General features: G+C 30.9%; 1 protein-coding gene and 1 long non-coding RNA gene across 7 annotated transcripts in view; one reads left to right on the forward strand and one right to left on the reverse strand.

Moving 5' to 3' along the window:
- The window catches only part of LOC106785252 (rap guanine nucleotide exchange factor 6-like), a 131,512-nt gene that overhangs the window by 96,180 nt on the left and 16,324 nt on the right, over positions 1-19,008 (reverse strand). For all 6 annotated transcript variants that reach the window (XM_014745538.1, XM_014745548.1, XM_014745539.1 and 3 more), the window contains exons 2-4: positions 5,928-6,371; positions 2,478-2,605; positions 1,374-1,457 (exon numbers count right to left, since the gene is read on the reverse strand). In XM_014745538.1, the coding sequence (XP_014601024.1) occupies positions 1,374-1,457; positions 2,478-2,605; positions 5,928-5,996 (281 nt within the window). In that variant the 5' untranslated portion in view covers positions 5,997-6,371. The remainder of the gene's footprint in view (positions 1-1,373; positions 1,458-2,477; positions 2,606-5,927; positions 6,372-19,008) is intronic.
- Positions 7,213-16,073, forward strand: LOC106785253. Its single transcript, XR_001381507.1, has 4 exons — positions 7,213-7,546; positions 9,891-10,160; positions 14,050-14,215; positions 15,868-16,073. It is a non-coding gene; the product is annotated as an uncharacterized LOC106785253 (long non-coding RNA).

Below are 19,008 nucleotides of genomic sequence, written 5' to 3' on the forward strand. Positions count from 1 at the left end.
TTATTTTTGCGCACCACGTACCGTGCGCCACTATGATGACATGCTCCATGTAAGAACAAGGTTATACGATTAATGAGAATTTCCGTGGTTCGAGGGACACCAAGAGAAAGAGATAAAGATAGAGAAAGAGAGAAAACTGTGACCGTAACCCTGGTAGAGACGATTTATAGCTCTGCTCTTCTGTATTTGTATACGTATGTGTGTGGTGTGTTTGGTAACGCACTCGGTGTCTCGAAAAAAAAAATAATAAAATAAAAAGAAATAAAATGGAACATATTCAAAAGTCTGTTATAACAAATAATTGAAATATTATCGAGAAGTTAAATCCACGAAATGTCAAATGTCAAATCGATATCGGTCGCAATATTATATAGATAAAGATATCAAATATTTATTAAAGTCTTGTCTTGTGTGTGAGTAATCATTAAATATTTGTTAATAAATCGAATTACTTTATTAAACGTTATTTAACTTTCATTTGATAATGCTTAGGTAATCGTTTGTATAGGCTTTTTTTTATATAATTATTTTATTTTATTTTATTTTATATATATATATATATAGTAATAAAATTCAACAACACACCCAGTATATATGCGAAGTCGTAGATATACGCACCACGATCGATTTCTATCTCGGCATTTCCTTGGCGTAAAACGAATTCGTTATATGATATTGAAAAAACAAAAAGAAATATTATATTGGAATAATGCCATACATCAATGTGCATATAATAGAAGAAAACTACGATATGCTTATTGCACCAAATGAATTTGGCAATGGGATTGATCAGTTAATACCAAAATATCCTGTTCTAATTCTTTATAATCCTTTATCCTCGTATTACTAACATCGTCATGTTTAATTTTAATTATTTTTTCTTTAATATACAAATAATATTACTTTGTGTGTTTGATTTTAAACATTAAAACTATCGACAGAGTTCACATACCTATATTTGAATATTTTTACCGGAACCAGTCAGATGATCAAGTCTTTATAATATTAATATTTTGTTGTTGCAATTTAATACAGGTAATGATAAATTAAGTTGAAATAGTAAATAAAATAATAACAGTAATGATATTGTCATACTAATCGAATACGAAAAAGCAACAAAGTTGAACGACAAATTTTAAATTTCAAATTTACAAACGACAATTCGATTCGTCATAATTTAAAATTAAAATTCTATTAAATTACATATGTTAATTATACTTGTTAATGAATAATTCATTAAAAATATTCTATAATAAGTAATAAATCAAGTTCCGGATTACAAATCTCTTCCGATAGAAGTTGATTTTTCTTTTCGCGCACTTATCGTTAAAACGTTCAACAGAATGTTTACAGATACATAAATTAAACTTTACCTGGAACAGGGCAGGTACATGGATCCATCGATAAACACAGAACCTGAGAGGAGTATGTACCAGCTGGTTGCCAATTCGCCGGTGCTGAAATTATGCAAACCGAACATGACATAACAAGACCGGTAGAAACATTTAAGACAATAGGAACATTGAATCAGTAAAGAATAATTAACTTGACCGATGCAACTCTTAACCATGGACAAACGCTAATTATTAGCGCACAAACGTTAATTATTAGATTTATTAAAAATTATTTCGAGTAGAGTTTTTCGTAGAACGATTATTGATAGGTGTGACCATAGTGAAAGAATACAAATTGCATAACCTTCCTCTTTCGCTCTGATTCGCATACCGGAAGTTTCACCTCCGTTAGGCCGGAAAGAGCATGAATGCTACTGTAATATTGATTATCTGCGCTAATAAGCTCGTGCTGATAATTACAATGTCCTTCGCGTACTTTTATATAGTTACATTACATGCATTTTATAATTTATTAATAGCATTTAAATTACCAATGAATTTATTATTTGAAACCGTACAAAAATTCTTCTTATGCACACGTTTAAAAATAGTTAATTTCTCTCTTGAAATTTTAAATAATTTTACTCAATGAATTGTAAGACAACAACATCTGTATCTTAACAATTGAACTTTCTACTTTGTCTTATTATACGAGTAAATTTACCGACAACAATATTACCTTTCAATATATCCAAGCGATAAGGTAGAATATTACCGACTAATATAACCGTCGATAAAGTAGAATTCAACTTCACCGTGTTTCTACTTTATCTTGTACAGATCATGAAATATTTCTATTGGATTGGCAACTAAGTGAGTGCGGATTCTGTCGATAGATTATTATTCAAATAATCGCATTCACTTAGCTACCAACCCAATAGAAGATCATTGATACATAAAATTATATAATTCATAATTATTTTTTATTGAATAAATTTAATTAATATTTCATCTTCCATAGAATTTCATTCACGTTAAAATTTAAATAACAGAAATATTAAAAGAACTTAAAAAGCTTGAATTATGAAAAAAAAGAAAAAATAAATAATAAAAAAAGTATTTTATAATTAATAAAATACTTACTAATACAAGACATGGTTCGCATTATGTCTTTCGTACCGTACAATTTTACATAAACCGCGCAGAATAGAGTCTCTGCATGGACGTAATGCTTCAAGTCCCAGTAGTCCATAATATATGATCTGTAAGTCCTAAAGCAAAAGAAACCACAACGTTAAACAGATGCAAGAAAATGTCTTACATAAAACAAACGCAGATTGTGTTATTTTATTATTACTCAATTATCAAATTTCTGTTTTCTTTCAAAAAATATTCAAATAATTTCTCACAAATGATTCATGAACAATTCGCGTTAAATTTTACGATCAATTGCTTTCTCACGAACTATTTCTACGTTATATATCTCCAGTTTATTAATACCTTACTAATTCAGTTCCATGCATTAGTACAATTTACATGTTTCACTAATGTCAGCTTCTGAGCAAGCAAGAACATCGATTAGGAGAATCTGAGGAGAACATTGTTAAATCTTTGCTGAACTTAAGGAATACCTCTCCCGCTGAGATTAATCGTGGATTCCTAAGTTTATACCATGAAATATTTAGCTTTGAGATCGTACGAAATTAGATACATTCAGTGCAATAACAATCTTAACACTATAAAGTTTTAAAATAAATGAATAAATATGATTAATAAATTGTCCGATATCTCTAATCCTATCTGTTTAATTGATCGATCATTAATCATGTGTAATCGTGAAAAAAAGTATAATAGTTCGAATAGAAAAAAATATGTAACTGCTTTAATAAAAATTTACATGTATCAATTTTTAATTAAAACGAATGAAAAAAATGATCCGGTTCATCCACCTTAAGTATAAATTGTAAAAAGTATTATTGATCTATCATAAATATCACGTATTATCATTGTTCAAAAGTTAACAATAGAAAAATTCATTCCAGTTCTCGATTGTTCGAACTGGGTTCATTTATGATAACTTGTTAATTATTCTCATCGTTCTTAATCAAACTAACAATTAGCAAGCCATTTCGATGCACTTCGAGAATGAGTTAGCCGACACGTCATGCTCTGTTAGCTTGATTAAATCTTCGTAAGAACAATGTAAAAAATAATCTTACGAACGATAAAAGAAAACTGCACAAAAGAAAAAAACATGCATAATTTCTTAAATCAACGATAGGTTTACATGAATGGAAAAAGATAAGAAAAGAAAGGAAAGGAAAATATACGAGATTTGCGATGATGCATCGAACGATGCATCGATAAACACACACATACACAACGTGTATGAATGAAACTAATCAAACTTTTCCACTTTAAATAGAAGAACAAGTTTTCAGGAGACACACCTTAACGCAAGAGGATATTGCAAAATGAAAATTTGGAATGATCGAGGGTGTTCCAGCGTGAAAGACAAGAAAATGGGATCATAAATATGCGAGCGTACATATGCGTAAGTTTCCTTTCCCTTCCCCCCACACCCCACCGTTTTTTCCCCCTCACCAACACCCCACCGTTTCAACAACTCTCACACTTTTTCTCGAAAGAGGCGCCGTACCGTCTGCGAATCCTTCGCAAGTTGCTTGCTGCATTCCCCTCATTCGAACGAAGAAAAAAAGGGGTCGTTTCTACTCTTTCTCTTTCTCTCTACCCCCCCCCCTCACCCTTCTTTTACGCTATTTGTTCTTTTTTTTTTTTATACGAAAACTGGAGCGAACACCGGACGACCTTCGAGTACGGATCGCATGAACGACGACGAGAAGACGAACACCTTTCGTAAAAAATGTTCAACGAGGTCCTCGATCCTTTCGATATTTGTCACGAAAATAAATCGTCGTTTACGATTCTATGTGAAAATGTGTTCGAAATAATTTTGTATATAATCTTTCTCGTTAGGATGTTAATTCAAGAGATAATTATACGAGATGGTTAAAACGAATATGCGATAACGTAACGCTTCGTAAACATGAAATATAATAGAAACGGTCATTATGTTCACCGTACTTCAATCTTTTTCCAAGTTAACAGTATAAACGTGTACGTTGTTTTTTATTCATATTTTTTAATAATAATTTTTTGGTTTACTTCGCACGATTATTTGAAGTAGGGGTATCGTACGAAATGAATCAATGATTACTTTAAATAATGAATCTTTAATTGTACTTACTTCAAGAGAAAAAAACAAGGAACAATTAAAAGTTGGGTATCATTGAAAATTTACACCGCAAAAAAAATTTGTACAAGTAACAAAATAGTAATAATAAAAAAAAGGTTACGTTCCGAGCGATCATTGATTTTCGCGATGAAGGTTTTGCAAGCACAGCAGGATAGAAATAACACATAGTAACGTTCTACAAGGTTCCTTATCAAAGCCCATTATCATTTACACGTTTTATATTTCTGATGGGTTGAGTTGGGAAAGGGCGGGGGGGGGGGGGAAGAGTTGGTAGAATATACCTCGTTTGAAGATGAAAATAAACGTCGAATAGAATGTTGTTATTTGACTTCGTGAAATAGGATCACTCAAGCAGAGCATTCTTCTCGATCGTTCATTGGTACTCGCGTGGGTGAGTCGTTTGAACGAACTATACTACCTTTAAGTACCAACATCGTTAAAGTCGTTTCGTATCTCCGTTTGAAGAAAAAAAGAAAAGAAAAATAAAAAGAAATAAAAATATATCGACGAAAGAATCAAAATCGTTTAGGATTTCGTTTAACTAGACATCAAACGGATTTTAATGTTCGATACAAATTTAACGATCCACGAGAAAGAGATTTTCGCAGAAGAATGATCAAAAAAAAGAGTACAATAATTAATTATTATAAGACAAATCGTATATATGAGAATTCTCACATGAGAATTGTCGTACATTTGTAACGTACGTTTATCTATTTCTTCTTGACTTTCTCGTATTAGTATTAGTATTATATATGTAAATAGAAATTCTACATAGGAATCACTACTACAAATGGACGATTTCCTCGTTCTAGTTGAGAGAGCCTTTAATCATCATGCCTTACTAGAGTAAGGGGAAAGATCTATCCTCTCGACTAGACTTGGATTAAAGCTATCAAGTTGTCCTCTCTCAATTGACAGATGGAACACATTGGAAGAAAAATCGACTATTTCCTATTCTAGTTTTCACCTTTCCTAAATACCATTGTGCATATAAACGTATATACAAATATTATACACGTGTACAAATATATAATCTAGTTTCCGTTACGAGGAAATTTGACTTATGTTGGATCGATCTAACTTACACAGGAATGAGAGAGAAACTCAGCAAACATTATTCATGCTTGCTAATGTTAAATATTATGAGAAGTGTCCTTAAAACTTATTACTAACTGTTTCTAATTATTCAGAGATTATAAATGTTACGAGATAATGTTAATTATACAGTTAGAGAAAAAAAAAGAAACTTTTGATTGGTGTTAAGTGTGTGATGTTATTAAAAATGTATTATATTAATGATAATAAAATATTACCTGAAGATTTCGTCTTTCTGGATCGCGGCAAAGAGCCCGGATGAAATGTGGATCCAAGTATTCCGTCATAATAGCCCACGTAAGACTATTTATAGTGCCTTTCTCTAGCAACTCTTTCAATGAAGGAGCTCTTTTCGTACATCGCCACCGCTGATCGAGGACAATGTTCGAGAAGCTTAGTCCTCCTTCTTAACTATAATACGGCTCAACTCTGCCATTCGTCAAATTTTCCGTTACTCGTTCATTCTTACTTCAATTTACGTTTCCGTCTATATCTTGATTGATATCAAACTTAACTTGACTGACGTTGTTAACAGGAAACACGAGAAAAACTTGTTTGACTCGTCTTGAAAATTGATTGAAACATCTTTCGTTTTAAAGAAAATTTTACTATTTGCTCGCGAGTTTCTTTCCTTTTTAAATCCGTTCAAGGTAGTTCCAGATCTGAAATATACAACAATAAACAATTAATTAATGAAATAAGATAGTTATATTATTTTCGTTGAAATTCAAAGATCCGATAAATCGATCCTTGTAACAAAAATAAACGAAATGACGAGAAAGTGAAAAAAAAGAGTTATGAAAGTTAAATGAATTGAAAATGCATCAAGGAAGCCAAGCGTATTCGTAAATCAATCGCACCTGTAACTGCATGCGAGGTAGGTTATCAAGTAAACTACGAGAACATCGCGATAACATTACACTCGTATTCTCTTTTACATTGAGAACGGTATATCATTGTATTACACATACCATATTGAAATAATATATGAAGAAATAAGCTAAGAAATACACTCGAAACACGATTCAAGATTATCGAAATAAATAAATAAAATTTAACCTGTTAAAAACTGTGATCGAGGAGTATACTTCTCGTGAAGAGATACTTTTTTTCGATTATCCTTTTAATTTTGACGATAATAAATTTAAATAGAAACTTTTCATGATAAATACTTTTTTCCCAACAACTATTATACCAATCGTAAAGCAAAATATTGCAATTCTTCCTTTCCCCCCACCCCCTACCAGGACGAATATACTTTGATTTTAAATAAATTGAGAATTAAGAAAATTATGAAAAATGTTAAAGGGGTTCATAGACATGTGCAACACAAAAAGCTTCACTGTACTTCTTCTTCTTATTCGAAAATTTTTTATCGTACTCGACCTATCGCAACAATGTACATTATATTCCTTTGAACGTTCAAACTCGTTTTCTATATAAAAATAGGACAAAAATATAAAGGAATTTCGAATGATTGTAAATTGTTGTAGGTTGAAAACACTGGTAAAGAAGAACCACATCGACTTCTCGGTTCATCATCCGACCTTGGATAAGTAACGTCACGCGAGCCACATACCTAACTACCTTGGAAGCGGCAAGTCGAGGTCGTACGCGTACTCTGGTACCCGTTGGTACATACAACCGACCAACCATGAAAGAAGAGACAATTCTACCAATCTAGAGACTCTCGATGCGAAGAGAAAGGATGTCTCGTTTCGATTTAACACCCGTCTCGATTATTTCACACCGTCAAACTAACATTTGTCATTCGAGGAAGCATGCATCCTTTATGCAAGCCCGAGACTCATGTAAACACGTTCGATTACGACAATACGTAAGTATAGATTTTTATAAATATTTATATTTGTAAAATATATATTTATATATATATACATTATAGTTAAGTAAACCTGGGCACGATTAATAAAATGAATTTGGTGATTACTCGTTTCTACTGTTGATTCTAAAAAAAAAAAAATACAACAGTAAAATGACAGAGAAATTGACTCGAACTTCTTTTTACAAAAGACGATCTAATTATTTATTATATTTATTATATTTGTCAGTGAAATATAGGAAAGAATTCTTTTTGAATGATTTGATAATTTCTAATTTGGAGAGAAAATTGAATGAAATTCATTGAATTTATTACCCAACACACTTTTATTCACTCGTGTATTATTTTTTAATTCGCAAACGAATTACATTACAACATATCATTTACGTAATCGTTAAAACTCATCAACTCGTGAACTCGCTACGAGACATTATCGTATTACGTGCAATGTACATTCTCAGTAACGATTCGCATTATTTATCCTCGACACTTCTTCAACATATTATATGCAGAGATTTTAATCGAGTCGATATGTTGTATCATTAAATGCATCACGCGTAATCTGTGTATGCCGTCTCATTGAATTATATGATCTACAAAATCATTCCAGATGTTTCTGATTGTACGTGGATTAAACACAAAAGATTTAACAAAGCAAAGTCTAACTTACGATCTAATTTCGTTGGTTCGAGATAGGTATAACGCTACCTTACACTTTATTTAACGACAAGGTAATTTTTATCGATTGGAGGAATGATGACGTGTATCGTAAATTTTTAATCATACTAATTTCAAACTAAAGAATATAAGGTCGAGTTAAAAACAATCTCTTATCGTATCAAAAGATATACACGTGGTGTATCTCTTATTATTTAATATCTCGTTATTGTGTATTTTCAAATAAATAAGAATAAGGTAAAAAATATCTATAAATAATAAAAAATAAAATATTTGAAGAATTTATTATATATATTTTACAAATCGTTTATTATAAATATAGTAAATGAAAATATATATATATATATAATTATTAATAAATAAGTATCGTAGGGAATTTGGACATTCAAAAGAACTAGAACTTCGTTTTGATTAATTGGATTATTGGGACTTCTTCAGCTACTTAATCTCTAAAGTTCAACATCTTTTTTATTTAAGCAGACATACATTTTTCTAATATTCAAAACATTACACATCTAAACTTCGTTACCTTTTGATCCGTTATATATGAACACTATATATAATATTTAAATGTGAGAAATAAATAGACAAAATATCCCAACACAAAAAATTGTCTCCATTTTGAAAAGAATCCGTATTTCCGTGCATTTAAGTCTCCGACACCTACTCAGTCGCTGAAAATTTCTCGACGATCGATTCAAACAATTCCAATTGTACGAATGCATTCTCTGTTGATAGACACTAATCCACGATGGATCATATTGTTCGAAAGTAACTACGTACGTTCGTGGATAGATACTCTGTCTCGACAAAAAAATGCAGACGAAGGGATAGGACAGAGAGAGAGAGAGAGAGAGAGAGAGAGAGAAAGAGTTCTATAATAAGTCCTAGCCGAAATGACTTTTTTCGAACAAAGCTCCCAACGGGACACGAACGCTTTTTAATCTTCGACCTTTCCCACTAGATTCCTATTCGCGACCCTGAAACATTGTCTGCTATCGCATAAAAAAGAAAAAAAGAAAAAAAAACAAGAAAAAAATGAAAAGGTCGAAGGCTTTTCAATATCGAGAACCTTTACAACAAATCGCGATGAAGACGCGAGTTCGATAAATTTAATATCATCATTCCTATCAGGAGCAGTATTAATTTATTCTTCAATTATTTTTTTCCTTTCTATTAACTTTTCTCGTTAATTAGACAATTAATACATAAACAATGAAAATTTTGCACAATTGACAAGTAATTATCATGCGGTATTTAAATGGCTATTAAAAGTATCAATAATATCGTATGAATGAATGAATGAATGTAATCGTCGTAATACACCTTGCAGATAGAAAAACTCGTCGAAGAAAATTTTCTTTAATATTTATTCGTAATTAGGATAATTTTCGAGAATAAATCTAATCGATCTTTATAAATTATATTATCGTAACGCAATGAATAATGTCATCGTAATACATAGTCACAAAAATAATAATCAATTTAAATGAAATTTAGATAGATTTAATCCTTGGATTAAATTAAACATGGAAAACATGAGATGTGCATAAAAAAAAATATAATATATTTCTTTTTGTTTTTTCCTTTTACTGGATTTAGTACATATGTACGAACACAGTTACAACAGAGTCATGTAACACTACAACTTTATTGATTTCAGTCGACCTGTGTCTAGCCTACGATTTAACCGATTTTCACTCGCAATGACTTACCGATGGATAAAGTAAACTGCACTCGATGTACATACCGCTGCAATTAATCCTTATCGGTAAACTAAACTACTACGCGATACGATTTGTCGTAAAAGTCGCTTTGAGAAAAAACTACAACACAAACAACCAAGCAACCAAACAACAACGAACGAAATATATGAATTCGCTACGGCAACGCAATCAAGTAAATTGCATTCATACTCGGTAAAGGTAAAATGGTATGTGCATACTTCCTTCAAATAAAAATAATTATTAACACGAGTAAACACGAAGTATATTAGTTTTTTAATATTTAAATTAAATATTATTTCTCTCTGGATCGATCAAAAATTCTCATCTCTTTTTACGACTACCGGTGTTCTTTTCTTTCTTTTTTTCTCTCTCTCTCTCTCTCTCTCTCTCTCTCTCTCTCTCTTCGTTTCTACATCATTTTCTTTCTACCAACTAAAGTTTTTACGTCTATTTCTCTCCCGAACGTTGTTATAAAGTTTTCTAATTATTTTTTTTTTCTTTTTTATATATCAACCTCATTAAGATTCAACGAAGTCAAGAACATCCGAGTAATATCTTGTTTGTCCTTCGAAAAATTATTATAGAATGAAAATATAACTGGAAAGAAACAGAAAAAGAAAGAGAGAGAGAAGAAAAATATATGTATATATATTTTATTAGAATTGTTAACGGGGAAAATATATAATACATTTTCTGATATTAATATTCCATATACCTGAAAAAAAAAAAAAAAAACACAAAAATGAAAAACTTTCGGCGTTCATTCGCAACCGGAAAAGACGTACGAAGTTGAAATTGAAGAAGAAGAAGAAGAAGATAAAGAAAGAAGAAATGAAGTAGAGAAATAAGAATAAGAAAAATAATAAGAAAAAGAAATGAGAAAGAAGAAGAAGAAGAAGACAGAGCGATGAGAAGAGAAACGATTCCACTGTCGACCTTGCGGATCGTTTCAGTATGGGAGTTCTCCTGTTCTTTTATACCTCTTTCATTTCTCTCTTTCTTCATTCCCTATCCTTCATCCTTCTCTTACCAATACGTTCACATACACACACGCGTTTGACTCTTTCTATCTTCGAGAAGAAACTTGCTGAACCGGCGTCTCCTTCAAAACTCGTCTACATACTGTCTACGTATGCATACTTTTGTATATGTGTACACACATATGTCATATATACACGCATATACGTATAAAAATATATATATATATTTGGTCTACACATTTATACAGAGACAGTTTCGCGTTAACTCAGAATGTCTGAACAGAAAACGTGCTTATGTCGAACAAACGGAAAGCGTATCGGTTTACTAATCGTTCTATGGGTTCTTTGCGATAAACGATCTGCGAGCCACTGTTTATAATAAAGACATCTCATCCACCCACCCATCCATGATAATTATCATCCAAACGTCGTCCAAACTTTGTCCAAACTTATCCTCATCGATATTTACGAGTTATGTTTAACAGAAACGCGATATTATCCTTTTTATTTTTCATTTCTCGAAATAATATTGTACAAGGTTTACACGTAAATCTGCCATTCCTAACATCGATTTATAGTCTAACTACACACACACACACACACACACACACATACATAGCACAATCGTATCGATCTGGAAAAGATTAATGACGCATTCTAGATGAATGTCTATCTTGTCTTATTTATGTGTTATGTGTGTATGCAATTGTATACATACATGCATGCATGCATACGTGCGTATGTTTTTACATGAAAGGAAAGGATTCTACACGCGTCTTCTGACTGTGCCAACGATTTACACCGATTCCAGACCATACCAGAAACTCATTTTCATGACAAGCACAAAATTTTACACCAACGTCTGGAAATCGTCATCATTGATGATCGAACTTATATGGCTGCCTACGTAAACTAACTTACGTAGTCTGCTTTTGAAATAATATTCAATGTTAACCATAGATAGATCTTTTCGAACTCGCGTTGATCGAAAAACCGTACATATGTGTTATAATAGAAACAGATTTTTAATAATTTTTCGCGTTCGAATATTTTATTTTTGTTAGAATTTTATATATACGTTTACGCGTTCTTAATCACAATGTGTTTTTTTCTTTCTTTCTTTCTTTCTCTTTCTCGTAAATTATGTCTCAGGCACCTACGAATCTCTGTTGTTCTTACCGGGAATACACTTTAAACTCAAATATGAATCACTGACATGAGCGAAAATGTGACTCATGTTTTCTTGGTTTAATATAATATTAATGAAAGAACGAGTAATAAATGGATATTAAATACAAATTTTATATCAAATATTTCATTTTATAACATAGATCAGTGTGCTATCCAAATTCACTTTAATTCGCAGGCTAGTTTTTTTTTTTCGCAAACATTCAAAAATTTGAAAACGTCATAACATCATATACGGACCGTTTTTTTTTATAAATTTTCTATATAAAAACACACACATTTCTGTTTTAATTATAATTATTAATTTCATTTGGTATAGAGATATTTATACACAAATTTTTATTTAGAAACAAAATTTATTTCCTTCGCATTCTCTCTCTCTCTCTCTCTCTCTCCCTCTTTCTTTTCCTTTCGTTTTGTATTTTCTTTTTTTTTTTTTGTAAAAACAACGCGTTGGTCCAACAGTCAAATGTGTTTCTGACGACGCGTGCATGTAAACGAGTCACCGATAAAAATATCTACGTTATATAGGGCAGTGCGTAAAGGTCTTCTCTTCTTATTCTTCTTCTTCCTCTTCTTCTTCATCTTCATCTTCTTCTTCTTCTTCTCTTTGAAACGAAACCTGCCGAGTAAATATCGCTTTTGAGCTTATCGAAAGCTCGGGGCAGTTTGTGCTACCGTTCGTTCTATTTAACTTCCATAGAAAAAAAAAGAAATCTAACGAAGTACTTTCAAGCGTCCCTTTTTTCAATAGATCCTTTTAACAAATTCTGGAATACCTAAATTCTTCCAAGATAAGTATGGTATAAAACAAACATTAAAATATATGATGGGCAGAGGAGGATGAGGGTAGGGTGATAGGGAAACGAGGTCAAAGTGCTTTTTAAGTAATTATTTTCCGATCTTTCAATTTCGATGATCAAGATAATGCATCGAAAATTGGTATACCCACCCATGTCTAAAGGATTGAAAGTCAAAATAAGTGAAAGATAATCGATAAGTTTCTCATTTAAGATACAATATTACTAAACAGAAATAGAATGTTTAACTCAATATGAAATATGATTTTTAGACGGGTTGGATCGTAAGTTTCTCAATAAGAGTATTCCGAGTAAGTTTACCGAAATGTCGATAACATTTGACATCGTATCAAAAGATAAGAGACTAAAAGTTATTTCTTCCGTTTGACACTAACTACTCTCTCGACCTACAAAATAATATATTATTATAAAAAAGGAACGTCTTGGAAAAAAGATAAAAAAAAAAAAAAGAAATATAAATCTTATTCTTAACGGATGGCTTGTTAGGTTTCATCATTTCTTCATTTTCTATGGCGAAACTTTATCTCTTTCGTTTTCAATTTAAGATTTAAAACACACATTCACATTTCGAATATTTTTGTTCTTTTTCCTTCGACATATACATCGACAATAAAACGAAATTTCATTCGAATTAGCATAAAGAAGAATACACCCAACTCATAGCCGTGTGATATGAGAAACGAAATGAATTATACTCGAATAATAAACACGTCGTTACATAAAACCTACTTAACATCTCGGTTAGCATGTTGTCATCAATATGAACGAACCATATGTGGTATCTTCTCATTTAACGTAACGCCAATCGTTTTAATTACTTTTAAATCAAATTCCATTGTTTCTCTCAATGATAGAAATATCGTTCTATGGGTTATGAATATCTCATTAATTTATTACGAACGTAACATGCATTATTAAATAATAAATTATTATTTAGTAATACGGATTTTTTTCTTCGTTAATTATAATCAAAGCGTATGAGAAAAATATGTAAAGAGAATCAATTAGAAATATAGTATTTAAATTTAAACAAAGAGAGAGAGAAATAAATACCATACGTGTAATTTTCATGGAAAAAAATTATTATCCAGTAAAAATTGCTTTAGTGGAAAATTAACTTGGAAGTAAACCGACTCATCTGACCGCACTGTTGTCCACTTAACGTATGTTGAACGACGATTGTGAAAGAACGTAAACGTACCGTAACGGAATACGGTTTGAATTTAAGTAAAATGGAAGGAAGGAGGGTTAGGGACGAATGTTTCATTAGATGTAAGTAGAATTTCGTTTAAATGAGTATATACATTGTCCAAATATTTGTTCAATGAAGTCCATGCTCGAATGATTCCACCCACATAGCTTGCGCATTTAATTATTAATCACGGCTCTCGCATTAATGAATCACCTACTCTCTCTAACAACCACTCATTTTCAACCCACCGAAGAACACTTGTCTTACAATATTTTATCTCGTTATAAATTAACATATATTTAAAAGTATTATAAGTTTGGGAAAATGTCACCATCAACCACTACCACCAAAGCACCCACCCACCCACCATTTCGAAATCTTAACGACATTTCAAGTTTAGTCGAGGTAGATCTTCTTCTTGTTTAAATATGCAAGTTTTACGTGCAAATTTGTCCCCCTGTGAATAACAAAAAATAACGAAAATTATCCATCGTGATTATTTGAAAGTTCATATTTGTCTCTCGCAATATTACATTATATTTTTTTCTATAATCGTGTAAAAATTCCTTTCCTAGGGAAAAAAAAGAAACGTTTCAGCTAATTTAACGAATGATATTATACTAACAGTAATATATAAGATATGGAAAAAGTAATTACTTTGTAAAGCTTCATCGAACTGAGTCATCCGAAAGATAATAAAGAAAATCGCTCTGTTAACAACGCAATTAATTAGAGTAATCTAATTGCGTGGATATACCCTATGTAATATACAAAATGGTTGCGTTGCTTTTCGTCATTTATAGTCGATATACAGTCTCGTAAAAATTATAAGATGCAAAAGAAGAAAGCCAACCAAGTATTACTTACAAAAATAATTATTATATATTTATAATATCTTCTTTATTTTATATAGTAAAAAGTACTCTTGTGTAAAATAATCTCAATTGTTGATCATTAAATTAAAATTATATTTCTCTCTAACAGAATAAAAAAGAAATTCATATTAATTTAAAAGTTGTATAAAATCCTAAAATAAAAAAGTTACTCGATGTATATTATAAAAATTTCAAAATTTTCCATTATACACAATTAAAAAAATAATATAAATTATTATATTTCCAATTTACACACACACACACAGTCGAGGAAATCTATGATTTATTATAATACAAAGATTAACGTTAGAAAATTGAAATAAAATAGGTCGATAGTCGTTGGAAATACGTAATATGCGTTATTCACCTATGAACGTTCTAATAGATAATAGAACGATCAAAGAAGAATAGTAGGATTGCTTATGAACTAGTCAACGATATGCGATATCATTCGCATAATCAGGAGAATCCTTGGCCTACTGTATAGACACACACGGTCGTCGAATCGTGTCGGATGTTTAGTATAGTTTATCGACACTATATCGTTACCATTAACACCGCTAACATACCCTCACGAGACGAGATTAGAAATGCAATGAACGACCTACGCCATCATAATACGCGTACATCCTCATTAAAACTGAGGCTTATGCATTTCCCCCCCCCTCTTCCCACCCTCTACCACCCTCCCTCCCTCCTCCACTCTTTCTCTCTTTTTCTCTCACCCGTTCCGTTTATCTAATACACTTCGTGCGGCTTGCTGCATTTTTTTTTTCTTCTTTTTCTTTTTTTTTTTCTTTTCTCTTTTTTTTTTCCATAACATTCTATTAATTCGACTTTGTTCGTCCCCGTTTTAGCAACTCGCCAACGACGACGTTACGAACATCGCGGACTCACTCTTCTGTATAATGCAAAATCATGCCACGTACTCATTCCACCCGGATAGGAGAGGAGGTGGTCCATTCGTTCGGCTATCTGATCGGATTATCGAACGCGTCGATTTTCCGTTGTTACTCGATTTAATTTGCATTTCTATTGAAATTAAGCTTTATTGCCAAGTTGTATTCTGTATAATGGTTTTAGTAACGTTAAATAAATAAATAATATTACGTTAAGATTATTGTGAACGATTATAGCATAGCTTTTATTTGTATTTGCAAATGTTGATATGTATATGTATTTGTATTTGTATATATATATATATATATTAGGTATAGTTTAATTAATTCGTGTTACCTTTTTGACAAATTTAATATTCATTAATAAAGTAATAATAGATCTGTGTTATAATTCGAAATAGTATGAATAATTTCTAATGATTATCATCGATCATTCTAAGGCAAATTGCAAATTCGTTRACAACAAGAAAAAATGACAATTTTGATGCAATTAATATTAATTATCAAGACACAAAATTCATTACTACACTTAATATTTATATATGTACTTTATTCTCTATAACAAACGAATAATGTTTGATCATCTAATCAATGCTAGATATAGGTGTAGTTATTAATTCGTGTTACCTTTTTAACAAATTGAATATTCATTAATAAAGTAATAATAGATCTGTGTTATAATTCGAAATAGTATGAATAATTTCTAATGATTATCATCGATCATTCCAAGGCAAATTGCAAATTCGTTAACAACAAGAAAAAATGACAATTTTGATACAATTAATATTAATTATCAAGACACAAAATTCATTACTACACTTAATATTTATATATGTACTTTATTATCTATAACAAACGAACAATGTGTTTGATTATCTAATCAATGCTAGATAGAGATAATTGAGAAAATTTTGGAAATAGAATCAAAATTTGTTACTCGCCAGCTCGTCGGTGTTCCAGATCGTTGGAAAAATACGAGAGGAAATAATAAAAAAAAAAAAAAGAATTTTTTGTCAGAAAAAACTAGGCGACTTGGTGGAAGTTGCCTTCGGCAATTCTCTCACCCCTTTTTCCATCTTTCCTTTCGTCATCATCTCCTATTATTCCTCGAGGGCAACACGTCGACGAACGTTTCTTGCATTTTGTACCCTTTTGATCCTGTTTGAAAAGTACAAAATCGTCGTTAGGAAAAAAAAAAAAAAAGAAAATAAAAAGCGCACGTCCATCATCAAAGTACTTTGATCAGAAAACTTTGACAAATAATTTATCTCAGTTCTTTGATCGTCTACTCCAAAGCTGCTGCTGTTGCTGCTGTTACTGCTGCTGCTGCTGCTGTTGCTTTGTATCAGTGAATTTGTAAAAGAGAAAAAGAAAAAGAAAAAGAAAACGTAAAAGGAGAAAGCAAAGATAGGAATCTAGGTTTCTACGATCGTTATCTCGATGTGATTACGATTAAAACGAGATTAAAAGCGATTTTAACGCAAAGGAAAAAGACATCTTTCTTTCAACGCGCTATGTGATCGATGTTGGTTTATAATGATAATAGAAGAGAAAACGTGAAAACGTGGCACGCGAGACACGATAGCAAAAGGAAATTCAAGACTTGGAATATGTGGTAATCGAGTAACGAGTTTGAGAAGATTTCCACTAATAGTCTCACATCATTTTACCACACATTTATCTGTGTGAACTGGTTACAATTCTACGCGATGTTATTATAAATGACTCGTAGAAATCTTGTTAACAATGAACAATGCACGAACCACTGTGTTCCGCTAAGGCAGTTTATTCGACTCATCCAAGTCTCTTTACACGTTTTATGCTTAATATATCTCGAATATTTTTTATTTATTTATTTATTTATTTATTAACAGAAATAAAAATTAAAAGTTACAACGAATATGCGTGGCTTTCATATGTGATAGAAGTGAGAGTAGTATTATTATATGGAAAATAATTAATTGATTCATACATAAAGCTTTTGAAAGTTTAATTTATAGCTAACGAATTAAAAAAAAAATGCAAAATTAATATATAGGAAACGACCATATTTTAAAATCGTACATAATGGTATAACAAAGGGAATGTACCTGGTTTCTTCACATCTAAAAATTGATTAATCACCCTTTGTTTTTACTGTTATTTAAATGTTTTTTAATATGAGAATCAGTTTAAGTAATATCAATAAAAGTAAACATAATACAAATTACATTTGTTTAAAAATAAAATATCTATTAATGCACTTGAAATATTAAACACAATTTCGATTTAATATTTAATTAGAGATGAAAAATGTTCTACTCTAAATTAATACTAAGTAAGAACGTTGAAAGAATCCTAAATAATTAGTAAAATACATTAGAGTGTTCGATTTACCTTAATTTATTATTAAATAATCGACAGAAGTATCTAATGTTGTTTAAAAACACCGAATATATGATGGGAGTACCGTCCTCTTCGAAATCCACCGTTGAAATGAATCATTGTCCTCTGTGAAAATACTTTTATTGAAAGTTGTTTACATATATGACTTTCCGAACATTGCGCATGTGTGTAAAGAGAATAATACACCTAGTAAAGAGAATTTAAGATTATAACGTTCTGATTTAGCATTTTTTTGAAAAAGAACAACATTTCTTTTTTATTGACCATCCCCCACCCGCCTTACTAAAGTAATATCGTTTTTAAAAAAAAAATGATAAATCAGCACGTTATAATCTTAAATTCTTTTTATTAGATGTATTATTCCCTTATACACATGCGCAACATTCGGAATGTCATATAAACAATATTTAATAAAAAAACTTTCATTAAGAATAATGAATCAGTCTAACGGAAGATTTCGAAGAGGACGGTACTCCCATCCATATATTTGGTGTTTTTAAATAACAATAGACATTTTTTTCGATTAATTAACAATCAATTAAAATATTGTTCGAACATTCTAACGTATTCTACTAATATTTAGAATTTTGTATTGTTTCAACGTTCCTCTTCAATGATGACTTTGAATTTCTTATTTTTTTGTTATCTAATAAAATATCAGATCGAAATTATTTAATATTCCACACAAGTACATTAATATATATATATATATAA

This window comes from Polistes canadensis, unplaced genomic scaffold (genome assembly GCF_001313835.1).
Source record: "Polistes canadensis isolate GaletaPanama2010 unplaced genomic scaffold, ASM131383v1 scaffold_47, whole genome shotgun sequence".
In the NCBI taxonomy this organism is placed as follows: Eukaryota; Metazoa; Arthropoda; class Insecta; order Hymenoptera; family Vespidae; genus Polistes; species Polistes canadensis.